General features: G+C 42.9%; 1 protein-coding gene and 3 pseudogenes across 1 annotated transcript; 3 read left to right on the top strand and 1 right to left on the bottom strand.

Annotated features, from left to right (window-relative positions):
* Nucleotides 1-5043: 5043 nt before the first annotated feature.
* Odc1-ps9 (ornithine decarboxylase 1, pseudogene 9) lies at nt 5044-7873 on the top strand (annotated as a pseudogene).
* Nucleotides 7874-8331: 458 nt separating this feature from the next.
* Dnajc17l1 (DnaJ heat shock protein family (Hsp40) member C17 like 1) lies at nt 8332-9243 on the top strand. Its single transcript, XM_017594541.1, has one exon. It carries the CDS (start codon nt 8332-8334, stop codon nt 9241-9243), a length of 912 nt encoding a protein of 303 aa, XP_017450030.1.
* Nucleotides 12185-13228, top strand: Mphosph6-ps1 (M phase phosphoprotein 6, pseudogene; annotated as a pseudogene).
* Odc1-ps6 (ornithine decarboxylase 1, pseudogene 6) lies at nt 16802-17801 on the bottom strand (annotated as a pseudogene).
* Nucleotides 17802-19125: the final 1324 nt, after the last annotated feature.

Genomic DNA, 19125 nt, shown 5'->3' on the forward strand with positions numbered 1-19125 from the left:
GGCAGACCTATCAGAATCACACCAGACTTTTCGCCAGAGACTATGAAAGCCAGAAGATCCTGGACAGATGTCATACAGACCCTAAGAGAACACAAATGCCAGCCCAGGTTACTGTATCCTGCAAAACTCTCAATTAACATAGATGGAGAAACCAAGATAGTCCATGACAAAAACAAATTTACACAATATTTTTCTACAAATCCAGCACTACAAAGGATAATAAATGGTAAAGCCTAACATAAGGAGGCAAGCTATACCCTAGAAGAAGCAAGAAACTAATCATCTTGGCAACAAAACAAAGAGAAGAAAAGCACACAAACATAACCTCATATCCAAATATGAATATAACAGGAAGCAATAATCACTATTCCTTAATATCTCTCAACATCAATGGCCTCAACTCCCCAATAAAAAGACATAGATTAACAAACTGGATACGCAACGAGGACCCTGCATTCTGCTGCCTACAGGAAACACACCTCAGAGACAAAGACAGACACTACCTCAGAGTGAAAGGCTGGAAAACAACTTTCCAAGCAAATGGTCGGAAGAAGCAAGCTGGAGTAGCCGTTCTAATATCAAATAAAATCAATTTCCAACTAAAAGTCATCAAAAAGATAAGGAAGGACACTTCATATTCATCAAAGGAAAAATCCACCAAGATGAACTCTCAATCCTAAATATCTATGCCCCAAATACAAGGGCACCTACATATGTAAAAGAAACCTTACTAAAGCTCAAAACACACATTGCACCTCACACAATAATAGTGGGAGATTTCAACACCCCACTCTCATCAATGGACAGATCATGGAAACAGAAATTAAACAGAGACGTAGACAGACTAAGAGAAGTCATGAGCCAAATGGACTTAACGGATATTTATAGAACGTTCTATCCTAAAGCAAAAGGATATACCTTCTTCTCAGCTCCTCATGGTACTTTCTCCAAAATTGACCATATAATTGGTCAAAAAACGGGCCTCAACAGGTACAGAAAGATAGAAATAATCCCATGCGTGCTATCGGACCACCACGGCCTAAAGCTGGTCTTCAATAACAATAAGGGAAGAATGCCCACGTATACGTGGAAATTGAACAATGCTCTACTCAATGATAACCTGGTCAAGGAAGAAATAAAGAAAGAAATTAAAGACTTTTTAGAATTTAATGAAAATGAAGGTACAACATACCCAAACTTATGGGACACAATGAAAGCTGTGCTAAGAGGAAAACTCATAGCGCTGAGTGCCTGCAGAAAGAAACAGGAAAGAGCATATGTCACCAGCTTGACAACACACCTAAAAGCTCTAGAACAAAAAGAAGCAAATACACCCAGGAGGAGTAGAAGGCAGGAATCAACCAAGTAGAAACAAAAAGGACCATAGAAAGAATCAACAGAACCAAAAGTTGGTTCTTTGAGAAAATCAACAAGATAGATAAACCCTTAGCCAGACTAAGGAGAGAACACAGAGAGTGTGTCCAAATTAACAAAATCAGAAATGAAAAGGGAGACATAACTACAGATTCAGAGGAAATTCAAAAAATCATCAGATCTTACTATAAAAGCCTATATTCAACAAAACTTGAAAATCTGCAGGAAATGGACAATTTCCTAGAGAGATACCAGGTACCGAAGTTAAACCAGGAACAGATAAACAACCCCATAACTCCTAAGGAAATAGAAGCAGTCATTAAAGGTCTCCCAACAAAAAAGAGCCCAGGTCCAGATGGGTTTAGTGCAGAATTCTATCAGACCTTCATAGAAGACCTCATACCAATACTATCCAAACTATTCCACAAAATTGAAACAGATGGAGCACTACCGAATTCCTTCTATGAAGCCACAATTACTCTTATAACTAAACCACACAAAGACCCAACAAAGAAAGAGAACTTCAGACCAATTTCCCTTATGAATATCGACACAAAAATACTCAATAAAATTCTGGCAAACCGAATCCAAGAGCACATCAAAACAATCATCCACCATGATCAAGTAGGCTTCATCCCAGGCATGCAGGGATGGTTTAATATATGGAAAACCATCAACGTGATCCATTATATAAACAAACTGAAAGAACAAAACCACATGATCATTTCATTAGATGCTGAGAAAGCATTTGACAAAATTCAACACCCCTTCATGATAAAAGTCCTGGAAAGAATAGGAATTCAAGGCCCATACCTAAACATAGTAAAAGCCATACACAGCAAACCAGTTGCTAACATTAAACTAAATGGAGAGAAACTTGAAGCAATCCCACTAAAATCAGGGACTAGAGAAGGCTGCCCACTCTCTCCCTACTTATTCAATATAGTTCTTGAAGTTCTAGCCAGAGCAATCAGACAACAAAAGGAGGTCAAGGGGATACAGATCGGAAAAGAAGAAGTCAAAATATCACTATTTGCAGATGATATGATAGTATATTTAAGTGATCCCAAAAGTTCCACCAGAGAACTACTAAAGCTGATAAACAACTTCAGCAAAGTGGCTGGGTATAAAATTAACTCAAATAAATCAGTAGCCTTCCTCTACACAAAAGAGAAACAAGCCGAGAAAGAAATTAGGGAAACGACCCCCTTCATAATAGACCCAAATAATATAAAGTACCTCGGTGTGACTTTAACCAAGCAAGTAAAAGATCTGTACAATAAGAACTTCAAGACACTGAAGAAAGAAATTGAAGAAGACCTCAGAAGATGGAAAGATCTCCCATGATCATGGATTGGCAGGATTAATATAGTAAAAATGGCCATTGTACCAAAAGCGATCTACAGATTCAATGCAATCCCCATAAAAATACCAATCCAATTCTTCAAAGAGTTAGACAGAACAATTTGCAAATTCATCTGGAATAACAAAAAACCCAGGATAGCTAAAACTATCCTCAACAATAAAAGGACTTCAGGGGGAATCACTATCCCTGAACTCAAGCAGTATTACAGAGCAATAGTGATAAAAACTGCATGGTATTGGTACAGAGACAGACAGATAGACCAATGGAACAGAATTGAAGACCCAGAAATGAACCCACACACCTATGGGCACTTGATTTTTGACAAAGGAGCCAAAACCATCCAATGGAAAAAAGATAGCATTTTCAGCAAATGGTGCTGGTTCAACTGGAGATCAACATGTAGAAGAATGCAGATCGATCCATGCTTATCACCCTGTACAAAGCTTAAGTCCAAGTGGATCAAGGACCTCCACATCAAACCAGATATACTCAAACTAATAGAAGAAAAACTAGGGAAGCATCTGGAACACATGGGCACTAGAAAAAATTTCCTGAACAAAACACCAATGGCTTATGCTCTAAGATCAAGAATTGACAAATGGGATGTCATAAAACTGCAAAGCTTCTGTAAGGCAAAGGACACTGTGGTTAGGACAAAACGGCAACCAACAGATTGGGAAAAGATCTTTATCAATCCTACAACAGATAGAGGCCTTATATCCAAAATATACAAAGAACTCAAGAAGTTAGACCGCAGGGAGACAAGTAACCCTATTAAAAAATGGGGTTCAGAGCTAAAGAAAGAATTCACAGCTGAGGAATGCCGAATGGCTGAGAAACACCTAAAGAAATGTTCAACATCTTTAGTCATAAGGGAAATGCAAATCAAAACAACCCTGAGATTTCACCTCACACCAATGAGAATGGCTAAGATCAAAAACTCATGTGACAGCAAATGCTGGCGAGGATGCGGAGAAAGAGGAACACTCCTCCATTGTTGGTGGGATTGCAGACTGGTACAACCATTCTGGAAATCAGTCTGGAGGTTCCTCAGAAAATTGGACATTGAACTGCCTGAGGATCCAGCTATACCTCTTTTGGGCATATACCAAAAGATGCCCCAACATATATAAAAGACACGTGCTCCACTATGTTCATCGCAGCCTTATTTATAATAGCCAGAAGCTGGAAAGAACCCAGATGCCCTTCAACAGGGGAATGGATACAGAAAATGTGGTACATCTACACAATGGAATATTACTCAGCTATCAAAAACAATGACTTTATGAAATTCGTAGGCAAATGGTTGGAACTGGAAAATATCATCCTGAGTGAGGTAACCCAATCACAGAAAAACACACATGGTATGCACTCATTGATAAGTGGCTATTAGCCCAAATGCTTGAATTACCCTAGATGCCTAGAACAAATGAAACTCAAGATGGATGATCAAAATGTGAATGCTTCACTCCTTCTTTAAAAGGGGAACAAGAATACCCTTGGCAGGGAATAGAGAGGCAAAGATTAAAACAGACACAGAAGGAACACCCATTCAGAGCCTGCCCCACATGTGGCCCATACATATACAGCCATCCTATTAGACAAGATGGATGAAGCAAAGTAGTACAGGCTGACAGGAGCCGGATGTAGATTGCTCCTGAGAGACACAGCCAGAATACAGCAAATACAGAGGCGAATGCCAGCAGCAAACCACTGAACTGAGAATGGGACCCCCGTTGAAGGAATCAGAGAAAGAACTTGAAGAGCTTGAAGGAGCTCGAGACCCCATATGAACAACAATGCCAAGCAACCAGAGCTTCCAGGGACTAAGCCACTACCTAAAGACTATACATGGACTGACCCTGGACTCTGACCTCATAGGCAGCAATGAATATTCTAGTAAGATCACCAGTGGAAGGGGAAGCCCTTGGTCCTGCTAAGACTGAACCCCCAGTGAACGTGATTGGTGGGGGGAGGGTGGCAATGGGGGGAGGATGGGGAGGGGAACACCCATAAAGAAAGGGAGGGGGAGGGATTAGGGGGATGTTTGCCCGGAAACCGGGAAAGGGAATAACACTTGAAATGTAAATAAGAAATACTCAAGTTAATAAAAAAAAAAAAAAAAAGAACATTGAGGGTCAGAACCTGCAGACATCACCAACAGCCACCCTAGCCAGAAGCTTGGTGCCACCTTGAATCAGCTTCTGCAAACGGCCAGATGATCCTCAGGGTTTGGTGTTGTCCTCACCACTGGTCTGACCAGCTGTGGCCCAGTGCTTTTTTCTGTAGGCATATCAAGAACCATGAGCAGGTTTACTAAGGAAAAGCTTGATTGCTATATCCTCAATGAAGGCTTTACTGCCAAGGACATTCTATACCAAGAAGAAGAAGAAAGAAGGGGGAGGAGGAGGAGGAGGAGGAGGAGGAGGAGGAGGAGGAGGAGGAGGAGGAGGAGGAGGGGGAGGAGGAGAGGGGGAGGAGAAGAAGAGGAAGAGGAAGAGTATGAAGAAGAAGAAGAAGAAGAAGAAGAAGAAGAAGAAGAAGAAGAAGAAGAAGAAGAAATTTATTCCCCTGAAAATAAAGATGTTTTCTATATTGCAGACCTCAAAGACATTCTAAAGCAGCATCTGACATGACTAAAAGCTCTTGCCCTGTTACTCCCTTTCACAGACAGTTAGAATGACAACAGAGCTCTAGATGCAAGTGCTACGGGATTTGACTGTGGAAGCAAGACTGAAATACAATTGGTGTACAGGATTGGGGTGGCTCCAGAGCACTATCTATGCAAATCTTTGTAAAAAAGTGTCTCAAATCAAGTATGCCACCACTAATGGAATCCACATTAGGAATTTTGACAGTGAAGTTGAATTGATGCAAGTCACCAGAGCACAGCCAAAGGCAAAGTTGGTTTTGCAGTTGGACATTGACACTTCCAAAGCATTTTGTTCCCTCAATGTTAAGTTTGGTGTCACACTCAAAACCAGCAGGTTTCTCATGGAAAAGGCAAAGGAGATAAAGATTGACATCATTGGCCTCGGCTTACATCCAGGCAGTGGATGTACTGCCCCTGAGACCTTCTTGCAGGCACTGACAGATGCCAGCTGTGTCTTTGGCATGGGCACAAAAGTTGGTGTGAGCATGTATCTGCATGATATTGCTGGTGGCTCTCCTGTATCAGAAGATACAACACGTAATTTCGTGCACTATGAAATTTTGAGAACATGGGTGCAAACACCATTGCTCCTGCTTCTATTTTCAATGAACTCCAGAGGAAAAACATCTATTCTTTACTGTCACCGCCAATGTGGTTACTCATCCAGGAGATACAGAGCCATGGCTTCCCTCCAGAGGTGGATGAGCAGGATGTTGGCATTCTTCCCCTTTCTTGCCTCCAGGAGAGCAGGATAGACCCTCACCCTACAGCCTGTGCCTCTGCTACTCTCAATGTGTAGATGCCATTCTTGTAGCTCTTTCCTGCCTGTTTAGTTTGAATTCAGGCATTTGGGGGATTATTTGACTGAAATACTACTGGTTTGGAATCTCTTTGTAAGAGTAGGGTTGGCACCAATGCAGTATAGACAGCTATGAGATGGAGGTCACACTTAAATGTTTAAAGTTTCCATAGGAACACAGTGTTTTATATGGAATTTTATTTACTTTTCAGACATGATACGATTGAGTGCCCCCCAGCTGCTGAGCAAGCATTCGTAGCTTGTACATTGGCAGAATGCACCAAAAGCTTATGTTGTGACCTGTTGTTGTAAAAATATAAAAAAATAAAAAAAAGTATAAGGTTGTCTTTTATCCTGCTTGATCTGGCACCGTGGTGCCCCAAGAAATCTGCTAGATATCCTGGGAGAAACACATCCCAACTCTGTGGTGGCCCAGACCAGCCGCCCCACATTCTATTACACATAAATCTACACCTGAAAGACCACACAACACAATAACCTTTGACCCAATTGGTATGTTATCATTGTCCATCGAAACATACAAAGCCCAGTACCATCTATCCCATAAGAACATTAATAACAACCTGTAAACACACAGAGCAGAATCTTGAAGTCACCTGCCATGGCTTCTCTCCCTCTCTCTCCTTGCTCCTCTCTCTCCTTTCCATCCCAGTCTCCACCTCTTCCTTCAAACTTCTCTCCTGCCTCTCCTTCCATCTCACCCAATGACAGGCCTCCTTCTATCCTGTCCCTGACTCTCACCTGTATTTTACAAATTCAATGGAGATAAGGTTCTGGTGAAGTCACCTGAATCCTGACTTCTTGACTGTCCTTGAAGAAGTGGAATTAGCATCAAAATAAAGATAACTCCAGGGCAAACCACAACAGAGATAATTTTGAAAATAAAGAATCTTGGAAAAAAACTGAGAGTTAACAATGCATTATTTAGTCTGTCCCTGGGTTTTGTTTGTTTGTTTTTTACTTTCACTTTTTATTTAATGGGCATCTCTTTTAATGCCACAATTGACTCTTTCTAGAATAACTTGTCCCCTGGGATTATATGGTATATTGTAACAGGTTTTATGTTCGTATATGCTAGGAATTGTGGCACCTTATTGGATAAGATCTGTGCAGTGGCTATTCCTGATTGTTAACTTGATTATATCTGGAATGAACTAAAATCCAGCACTGGAAGGCTCACCTTTGATCCTGATCTTGAGGCTGGGGGATACAAGTTTCTGGCCTGGATCTTGGTATGGAGATCTGCAGGCAAAGTGACTACGAATCCCAGGAACTTAAGGCAAAGAGATCTCTGAATCAAAGGTCAACTGGGACAAAGCAAGTCCCAGAGCCATGGGAGGTGGTACACACCTTTAATCTGGGACACACCTCCTGCTGGAGACCTATATAAGGACACTGGAAGGAGCAAAGAGTCTGTCTCTTGTTGCTGCCTGCCTCCTGGGAGGAAGCCGTTGCTAGATCCTTGGACTTCCATTCACAGCTGCTGCTGCTGATCATTGTTGGGGAGTTGGACTACAGACTGTAAGTCATCAAACAATTCTCTTACTGTGTAGAGACTACCAATAAGTTCTGTGATTCTAGAGAAACCTCACTAAGTCAATATGTCAGAGCATCTTCACTTTTAATTTGTGCAGGCATCTCCATAATTGCAGAACATTGAGATCTGCAGGGGCTAGGAACTAGGATAGAGGAAGGGGGCGAGATCACCATGGCAGGGAAGAAGAGCAGACACATACAGGCCTGCCACAGTCTACTTGCTTAGTCATTGGTTGTTGGCTCTTTGTTGATCAATCAAAAACCATCTGGGGATGAGAATCTTTAGCATTTGGACACTCACATTTCCAGTTTTGGAGGCAGGATTCATTTAAAGCATTAGCATCAATCCCCCAAAACTTAGGACATTGTATTATTTGTCTTGTTAAGAGATGGAAGTTTTGTTCTTTAAACCTTTCCCATAAACATGTCTCTCATGAAAATTTGAGGATTCTAAACCTGTTTCCTATTAGTAATTTGTCAATTTCATCATTTCCTTGAGCCGATGAACCAGGCACCCTGTCTAAGCAAACCAAGTATGGGACTTCTGGGAGTTGTAGATCAATTCAAGTTTAGACTAGAATCATGGCGCTGACCAAAGAGTTCTTACAGATGGATCTCTACACGCTGCTGGGCATCGAAGAGAAGGCGACAGACAAAGAGGTGAAAAAGGCTTATCGACAAAAAGCACTCTCCTGCCACCCAGACAAAAATCCAGATAACCTCAGAGCAGCTGAACTCTTCCACCAGCTGTCCCAGGCCTTGGAGGTACTGACTGATGCTGCAGCCAGGACTGCTTATGACAAGGAGAGGAAAGCCAGGAAGCGGGCCGCAGAGAGGACCCAGAGACTTGACGAGAACAGGAAGAAACTGAAGCTCGATCTGGAGGCCAGGGAGCGGCAGGCCCAGGCCCAGGGTACTGAGGAAGAGGAGGAGAGCAGGAGCACCACCACACTAGAGCAGAAGATTGCTCGATTACAAGAAGAGGGTTCCCGTCAGTTGGAAGAGCAGCAAAGGCTGATCCAGGAGCAGACCCGCCAGGACCGAAAACAGAGGCTGAGAGGAAGAGCAGAAAATAGAGAAGGCAAAAGAACCCCCAAACTAAAGCTTAAGTGGACATGCAAGAAGGAGGACAAGTCCCAAGGGGGCTACTCCAGAGATGTCCTCCTGAAGCTTTTACATAAGTATGGGGAGGTTCTCAACTTGGTAGTTTCTGGAAGGAAGCCAGGCAATGCCATAGTGGAGTTTGCAACTGTCAGAGCTGCGGAGCTGGCCGTCAGAAATGAAGTGGGCCTGACTGACAACCCTCTGAAGGTTTCCTGGTTGGAGGGACAGCCCCAGGGCACGGTGGACCCCAGTCCCCCAGGACTGACGAAGGGCTCAGTGTCCTCAGAAAGGGACTATGAGGGTCTGGTCATGATGCGCATGCGCCAGGCCGCTGAACGACAGCAGCTGATGGCCCAGATGCAGCAGGAAGATGAGGGGCCGCCCAGGTAGCCCGGATTTCACCCTTCCCACTCCACACCCTTTTCTGAGTCATCACCAATAAACTCTTTAAAAAACAAACAAACAAACAAACAAAAAGAAAACCAAATATGTATAATATGTAATGGATAATTTCTAATTCTCATGGCCTGTTGCACTTGAATAAAGAAAGTTAATTCAGATTTATCAGTTACAAATTCAGCAGTCTCTATAGGCATTCAATGAATCAGTAATTACATTAAGAGGTTTGGGATATTCCAATACCATAACGATAGCATACAATTCTGACTTCTGAATTGATGTGGACTTTTGACCACCATGCTTATTTTATCTGATTTACAACACGATGTCCCCATCTTGTTTACATCAGTATAAAAAGTTAGCACTGAATGTGAGGTCTCCCTCTGCTCTTGGTCCTGCACAAGCACAGTGCAGCGGGAAGCCTCTGTAAATGTATCGAACATGGCGTTGTATCAGAAAACTAAGTTATCCACAAACCTGCTGCCCATGAAGTTCATGCAGAGGGGCCTGGAAGATTAAGAAGATGTTTTTAAGGCCCCAAGACTAAAATGGACGCCTCTGATGCAGTGGATGCTGTGAGAACAGCATGGTCTGAACTCACCCTCCTGTCCTTGGTACTGGTTAAAAGACTGTCCCTTCTAAGGGATGCCTAGGGTTGGAAATGTGCTGTTCTTGAGACAGAAGGATGATGCACATTCTACATTCTTTTGACGGCATTTGGGGCTTCACATATGTGGGTACAGGCCGCTCCCTAGACTTTTGGCCTGATTCTGTGTGAATATACACACAGACAGGGCACACACCTACACATGCTCTCAGTTACTCTCTAGGAATGAGGATTGTAAACTAATTCTTGCCTTGGTTTTACTGCCCTTTCATTTTTATTTTACTTTTTGAATCATGTCAAGCCAATTCATTCGTTTTGGATTTCAATATTTGAGAACTTTTCAGAAATGATTGACCCGGAACAGACATGGCTCTCCAGCCCAGAGTATCTGCATGCTCTTAGGTCTTCTTCGGGAATAGAAATGTGGGGTTTATGTACTTTAAACAGTCATCTGGATCATTTTTCTAATGTTCTATAATAAATGTGTCATATAAAAAAGTTGATACCTCTGGAATCGGTAGTCCTTCCTTACATATAATTATGGTAATGATACAAAGCAATGGATTCTTCAAAATGCTTCAAAATCTGGCATTTCCACCAGTCACCAGGTCAGCTCACTATCAGGAATAGCGTCAGTAGCAGGCACATGCTATAGAGACACTGGGAAGGATGCATTCGTTTCTGCAGGCCTGAGAAAATCTTGTGGGAGTGCACTCACTCACACATCACCCTTTTGTGCCTGTGCTACCTCCTGCTCTTCCCAGCCCCTTGTCTCCCTGAGGCATTGGGCACCTGGCAGTGAAAGCATGGGGAGCAGGGCAGGGCGGCATTATTTAGTCTGTCCCCGTTTTTTTTTTTTTTTCCCCTCTCCTTTTTTTTAAATGGGCTTCTCTTTAATGGTACAATTGGCTCTTTCTAGAACTTCTTGTCCCATGGGATTCTATGGTATACGGTAACAGGTTTTATGTTCGTATATGCTAGGAATTGTGGCACCTTATTGGATAAGATCTGTGCAGTGGCTATTCCTGATTGTTAACTTGATTATATCTGGAATGAACTAAAATCCAGAACTGGAAGGCTCACCTTTGATCCTGATCTTGAGGCTGGGGGATACAAGTTTCTGGCCTGGATCTTGGTATGGAGATCTGCAGGCAAAGTGGCTATGAATCCCAGGAACTTAAGGCAAAGAGATCTCTGAATCAAAGGTCAACTGGGACAAAGCAAGTCCCAGAGCCATGGGAGGTGGTACACACCTTTAATCTGGGACACACCTCCTGCTGGAGACCTATATAAGGACACTGGAAGGAGCAAAGAGTCTGTCTCTTGTTGCCTGCCTGCCTCCTGGGAGGAAGCCACTACTAGATTCTTGGACTTCCATTCACAGCTCCTGCTGATGATCATTGTTGGGGAGCTGTACTACAGAACGTAAGTCCTCAACCTAATCCTATGTAGACACTACTGATAAGTTCTGTGACCCTAGAGTAACCTGACTAAGGCAGTATGTGAGAGCATTTTCACTTTTAATTTGTGCAGGCATCTCCGTAATTGCAGAACATTGAGATCTGCAGGGGCTAGGAACTAGGATAGAGGAAGGGGACAAGATCACCATGGCAGGGAAGAAGAGCAGACACATACAGGCCTGCCTCAGTCTACCTGCCTAGTCATTGGCTGTTGGCTCTTTGTTGATCAATCAAAAACCTTTTGGGGATGAGGATCTTTAGCATTTGGACTCTCACATTCCCAATGAGGGGAAGGATTGATTCATTTAAAGCATTAGCACCAATCACCCAAAATGTAGGACATAGCATTATTTGTCTTGTTAAGGTTTTAGAAATTTTGTCTTTAAATCTTTGCCATTAACGTGTTTCTCAGGAAAATTTGAGGCTTCTAAACCCATTCCCTAATAGTGTTTTGTCAATTTCATCATTTCCTTGAGCGAATGAACCGGGCAAACCTGTATAACACCACCAAATATGTATAAGATGTAATTAATAATTTGTAATTCCGATGGCCTGTTGCATTTGAATAAGCAAGGTTAATTTAGACTGATCAGGTACAAATTGAGCAGTCTCTATAGGCAAAATAACTCTGCATACAAGGCATCAGTAATTATGTTAAGAGGTTCAGGATATTCCAATACCATAAGGATAGCATACAATTCTGACTTCTGAATTGATGTGGACTTTTGACCACCATGCTTATTTTATCTGACTTACAACCTGCCATCCCCATCTTGTTTACATCAGTATAAAAAGTTGGTACTGAAGGAGACATCTCACTCGGCTCTTGACCATGCACAAGCGCGGTACAGCGGGAAGCCTCTGCAAATGTATCCAACATGGCGTCGGAGTGGAAGACTAAGTTATCCACAAACCTGCTGCTCATGAAGTTCATGCAGAGGGGCCTGGACTCGGAAAACCAGAAACAGCTAGAAGAGGAGGAACGGAAGACGATCAGGAATGAGCACTGGTACCTGGATTTGCCGGAGTTGAAGGAGAAGGAGAGCTTCATCATAGAAGATCAGAGCTTCTCCCTGTGTGAAGACCTTCTCTACGGAAGGATGTCATTCAGAGGCTTCAATCCTGAAGTTGAGAAGTTCATGCTTCAGATGAATTCCAGGAACAGAGCGGCAGCAGCAGAAGAGGAGACCGTAGAGGCTGATGTGTCGGAGAAAGAAATGGCAAGAAGATATGAGAGTTTGGTAGGAACAATTGGGAAAATGTTTTCCAAGAAAAGGGACCGAGCCAATGACAAAGAAGATGAAAATGGAAATATAAAAGCCATTAAAACTAAGAAGATATTCTTAAAGCCCCAAGACTAAAATGGACGCTCTGGTCCAGTGGATGCTATGAGAACAGCATGGTCTGAGCTCACCCTCCTGTCCTCTATACTGGTTAAAAGATTGTCCCTTCTAAGATACAATTAGGTTTGGATAAGTGGTGCTCTTGAGACGGATGGATACTGGGTGTTATACATCCATTGCACAGCATTTGGGGCTTCACATATGTGGGCACAGGCCACTCCCTAGAATTTTGGCCTGATTCTGTGTGAATATACACACAGACAGGGCACATACCTACACATGCTCTCTAGATGTTGTACAAGAATGACTACTGTGTTATTGCCTTGGTTTAACTGCCCTTACATTTATATTTTACTTTTTGAATCATGTCAAGCCAATTCATTCTCTTTGGATTTCAATATTTGAAAACTTTTCAGAAATGATTGATCAAGAATGGACATGGCTCTCCAGTCCAGAGTATTTGCATGCTCTTAGGTTTTCTTCATGTATAGAAGTGTGAGGTTTATGTATTTTAAACAGTCATCTGGATCATTTTTCTAATGTTCTATAAAAAACAGGGTTCATATAATAAAATGTTGGTACCTCTTCAATTGGTACTCCCTCTTACCTTACATAAAGAATCCAACTGGTTATTTTAATAAGTAGTATACATTTGCTTTTTGAATATTTGTTTAACTTCACCCAAGTAGTTGCAAGCTTTTGGCGATCCTCACTGATCCCCCATGATGAGATGATTTCAGCATCTGTAAGAGGTGCTAGAATTCCAGCCAGTCAGTTCCTGAATTGACAGTCTTATTCTACCTTTGATTATTCAGAAGTCTTTTCTATTTTTTACTTGGAGGTAAGAACATTCATTCAATAATACTATCTTCCCTTCTACAGGCAGTGGAGACCTTTAGACCCGAGGGGAAGAATAGGGTTTAATTGCCTGGCCCAGTGCTGGGGGCAGATTTAGAGCCGGTTCTCCTTTGTCAGAGAGCAGTCTATCCAGACCCGGCCTGACATTAAACTGTCTCAAATAGAGAGAGAGAAAGTCTCACCGAAGGGAAAAGGTCCTAGAACGAGGCTCAGTGAAAGGCTCTATCCCCAGAGGCAGCACAGGTAGCTCCAAGCTCAAGAACGCTCCCCTGAAACCATGTGTACAGTTTGGAAAGCCAAGCTCTGAGGTAAAGCGCACAGAGGTGGCATAGGTACTGCTCACCAGCATGTGCTTGAAGAGGGCTCTGCTCTCTTTGGCGAGCAGCTAGAAGGAGGGGATCATGGCCAGGGGAAGGCCAGCTGGAGTGGTGGAAGTCCTGAGTCTCCCTGCAGCCAGGAGGCGTTGGTGCTTCGATGGAGTAGATGGTGTGGCAGCAGCTGCGATCGAATCCCTGTGATGCCCACGGAAGTGGCAGCAGATGTAATGGCAGGGCCAAATAGCAGGATGCTTAGCCGCAATCTCAGGTCCTGTGTGCAGACGTGGCTCACATCTCAATCCTTAGGCCATGTGGCTTCGTGGCAGGAGTGCATGGTTCCATCTATCTTCACCAAGGTTCCCTCCTCTGGGTCCACGGAGACTGGACGCTACTGCGGGCAGCAGAGGCATGCGGTGGGAAAGGCCATCCTCTGCCCTACAGTTGGCGGCAGCGTGGAAGGCGTGCCAGACCATGTGGGCATGGGGAGATCAAAATCCTCACTTGGTGCATCTGAGTCATGGCACCAATGTGAGGGTTCCTGGTTCAATCCCGGATCTCCGATCAATGTTGGAATCTCGAACCGTGCCCAGACAGAACACACCCAGCCACCATGGTTCCACATGGAGAGCTTTAATCAGAGAAGACAAGAGCAGAAAGGCCACTGGACATGGGCAGGAGAAGGGAGGATTTGGGGGGAGGAAAGAGCAGTGAAGAACAAAGAGTAAGAAGTAAGAGAGGGCAAGCAGCCCCTTGTATAGTGTCAGGCACAGCTGGCTGTTGCCAGGCAACTGTGAGACAGAGCATACCTGACTGTTCTGAGGTACCTGTGGTGGTAGAGCTTGGACAGAAACCAACAATAATCATGGAAGGGCTCTGGAAAAGATAGGGTCGTGCAGCCTTGGGCAGGTCGTCAAAGATATTTGGCAGGAGATGGTGGAACAAGCCTCAAGTTTAGAACAAGAGGAGACACAGATAATAAACTGGTAACTCCCTCCTGGAAGGCCTGCCTCATCTTTGCATAACAATTGGGCCCAATTGGCAAGTTATAAAGTCTTTTGTTTTAAGCTTTATTACATGTGAGTACACTGTCGCTGTATTCAGACACACCAGAAGAGGTCATCAAATCCCTTTACAGAGAGTTGTGAGCCACTATGTGCGAGCAGAAAATTGAAGTCAGACTTCTGGAAGAGCAGTCAGTGCTCTTAACACTTGAGCTATGTCTCCACTCCTGTGTCTTTTGTCCATAGACTCAAAGGTCTCAGAGGCAAGCTGGTGGTGAGAACCTCAGAGAAGTGACGACTAGAGAAAGAGGGCAGGTTAGGGTTGGCAGCAGCCAATCCCAGAGCTAAGCATGGTAGAAGAAGAGAAAAGGCAGGAGGGGCTGGTAGCATTGGCTGCAGTCCTGGGCTGAGGTGGTAGTGATTGTAAAACTACAGGCAACACTGTCAGTTAGAGGCCCCTCAGTAAACAATTTGACTCATTTTCCTTTTCGGAATTTAGGAGGTACGAAGCAGGCAAGAAAATGAGGTATTTCTGATCTTATACATGGCTGCAGAAAAAGTGTAGCTTTGGATCTGGCCACAAATCCCTCTTTCATTATCCCAAAAAGTTGAATGTTGTAAGTTAACCACTGGTGTGGATGGTCCCTTACCTTCAGGGACAGTGGGAATAATCTTGGGAAGATGTGGATTCACTTCTGAAAAATTTGTGGTGTATCCAGGTACAGTAGATGTGGATCAAACGAAATAAATAAAAACTTCTAAAGGTTAGAAAGGAGATAAAATTGCTCAGTTATTTACCTATATCAGGAGAAAGGCCACTCCTGCGGAATGAACAGGGGCTTTGTTAAACAAGTCTATGATCAGAGACCCAGACTGTCCAAATACGGGTGTGGGTATAGAAGGGTTGGTACATACAGGAGCTGATGTTAGTTTACTTTCCCAAAAGTCTTGGGATCCAGATTGGCCACTTCAGGTTTTGATGCAATTTATAGGAATTGGTAAATTATCACGAATAGGATGGTGTCCATTGGATTCCCTATGTGGGACCAGAAGAGCAAAAAGAGAAATTGAGACCTTGTATGGGTGACGTATACATAAACTTATGGGCAAGGGATGTTTTACAATAATTGGGTATCAAAATAATAACCCTGCAATTTCAGGGACAGCAAATGATGAAATTGGGGTGACATGGTTATTGCTCCTGGCAAAGGATTGATACAGGCAACAGAGCACAAGTTCAAAAACCAGCAGCCTTGCTCCTAAAATTGTTATCAAACCAACCTTTGTGCCAAGAGCAGTGGCCCATAAGAAAAGACAAATTGCAGCTTCATGAACAGTTGTAGTCTCAACATGTAAGAGTCTATGAGCCTGTAGAATTTTTCTGTGTTAGGTGTAAAAGGAAATCAGGTAAATGGAGGATAAGGGGTTTAAGAGCAGTTCAAGTTAAGATAGTTAATGGAAGGGGTCCTTTATAGCTTGGACTACTTTACATTTTTGTTACCAATCATGGCCTATAATAACAAATGGCTTGAAAGAATGCTCTTCTCGATACACTTGCAAGGAAAAGGGAAAGTTTGGCTTTCTCCACACCTACTTTGAATAAGTCATCCACTAAAGAGATACAACTGGAAAGGACTTCCAAAGGAAAGGCCAAATAGCCCAACTTTTCATATTTTTGTGTAACAACCATTTGCAATTATTTGTAAGCTATTCCCTCGATCTCTCAGTTACCATTATATGGATGACATTCTGTTGGCTGATTCTGATAAAGATGGGTTTGAGAATATTGTAACGCAAAAAATTCTGCCATGGTGGGTATTAGATTGCTCCAGAAAAACATAAAGGGGAGGTTCACTAGTTATCTTAGTTTTAAAGTCAAATGAACAATTGAGTCACAAAAGATGCAGATCTGTAGGGACCAGGTGGGTACCCTTCATGATTTTCCCCAGATGCTGGATGAGTCCTACTTCTGTAGCAGGGCCTTCGTATGTGCATGGTCATAGGGATGCAGTTACATGATGCATACCCTCTCCACCATTCACAGAATACATGAAGGTTTGCTCATTGACTCCTCTTCATCATCGGAGCTGGGCTGCTCCTTCCACACTTTCACTGGGCAATGATGTCGACTGCAAGTGTGAAAGCAGAGGAGACATAGTATCTGCGGGCTCAGAGATGGTTCTCACTCCAGAGTCTGATGGCAAGTCCTCGTCCACAGCTGGGTGGATTACACTGTGGTCCCTTCAAATTTAAGCTTGTATCTTCAGATCCAGGAGACCCACCACCAATATCAAGCATATACACGCTGACACCAACTTCTATGCCCATGTAAAAGACACAGCGGGCATCTGACGCTTCCTGCATGAAGGTCTCAGGGTCAGTACATCCACTGCCCTCATGGAAGCTGAGGCCAATGATGTCAGACTTTAGCTCTTTTGCCTGTTCCATGAGAAGCCTGATGCTGCTGAGTGGGCACCAAACTTGACATTGAGGCAACAAAATGCTTTGGAAGTGTCAACGTCCATCTGCAAAACCAACTTTGCCTTTAGATGTGGTCTGGTGACTTTCATTGATTTCATTGTCAAAAATCCTACTGCGGACTCCATTACTGGCAGCGTATTTGACTTGAGACACTGGTTTACAAGGATTTGCATAGGTAATGCTCTCTGGAGGCACCCAAGCCTCTACACCAACTGTGTTTCAGTCTGGCTTGCACACTCAAAATCTTTAGCACTTGGAGCTAGGGCTCTGCTGTCCTTTCATTTGACTGTGTGAAAGGGAGTCACAGGGCAGGAGCTTTTAGCCACCTCAGACGCTGCTTTAGAATGTCTTCAACATCTATAACATAGAAAGAATTCCTCTTCTCAGGGGAAGAAACATTTTTCCTGGTATAGACTGTCCTTGTTAGTAAAGCCTTCATCGAGGATGTGGCAACCAAATTCTTCCTTAGTAAAGCTGCACATGGTCCTCGATCTGCCTAGAGAAAACAGCACTAGTCCCTTAAGGTGGGGCAAAGCTGGCCAGACCCTTGTTGAAGACACACCAAACCTTGATGATCATCCGTCCATTTATCAATGCTGATCTCAGGTGTTGCCAAGCTTCTGGCTAGAATGGCTGTTGTGGCGATGATTGTAGGGTCTGGTTCTCAATATTCTTAATGTTGGCAAACAACAGCACCCAAGAGACACTAGATTATTAAAAAAAAAACCGAGGGACTAGGCCAAGCAATGTAAGAATGTGTTGACAGGTGAAGGGAACCTGGTAATAGTATAAAGGGGATGTGGTTAATTTTATATGTCTGCAGAGATCGAAAAAATATGGCTACCAACAGAAGTTTACAAAGAATCCATCTGACTAATAGAAACCTCTTGTGAGCTGAGACAGTGTCTCCACAAAGCAAACAGCCCAGGTGACTCACAGACTGTCTCAGTTACTGATTTCTCCTAACTGTGCATGCAAATCAACTTCAAAAGGGCTAGCACAGAAACTAGAAAGACAGATTGGGCAACAAATGCTACAGCTACCTTTTCCCAAACTAACCATTTTTCTCTCCTTGGGGCCCATACAGGAATTCTTCACCAACATTCAGCAGGAAGCAGTTTTATGAAGATAGTCGCCCTAGTCCCTTAAGCTGGGTGGATAGGTTTGGTCTTTTGTTGTGTTCTAATTGTGATCTAGGGTGGAAGGTTATTATTATGATCAAAGATTGCTAAAAATTTAGTTATTGTTTTGGAAATATTGTATTTTGCAAATATAAGGTATATTTGATTATGTTTTTAGAATTTTCAGATTTATCATTACATATTGATAGCAGTTTAGGTTATTGCTTGAATTTTTTGATAGAAAATTTAAATTGTTTTGAAGTATTGTATATGATAGAATCCTCAGGTGGTTTTTTGAAGTATTCTTTATTGATAGAAAGGTAAGGTTTTGTTAATTATTTGACTATATTATACACGTGGCATTTATTGAAAACATAATGGCTTTTACAATACTTTCCATTGTGTGTAGATTGCTAATGATATTGCAAAGGAAAATTCTTAATGAAAAAGGAGGATATGAAGTGGAAACTTCTATGTCTTCAAAAAGGTAATTTTGCCAAAGGACGGTTTGCTGAGGCACACAGATGAAAGCATGTCTTGCTAAGTAAACACATCATAGACTTTTCGTGAAGCAGACTCAGGTGAAAGGATGTTTGGATATAGCAGACACGTGAAAGGGCCCCTGATGAAGGAGTATAAATCTGACCCCACAGACAGTGGGAGATGAGCCCTGAGCTTTGGTTTG

This window comes from Rattus norvegicus, chromosome 6 (genome assembly GCF_036323735.1).
Source record: "Rattus norvegicus strain BN/NHsdMcwi chromosome 6, GRCr8, whole genome shotgun sequence".
NCBI classification, from domain to species: Eukaryota; Metazoa; Chordata; class Mammalia; order Rodentia; family Muridae; genus Rattus; species Rattus norvegicus.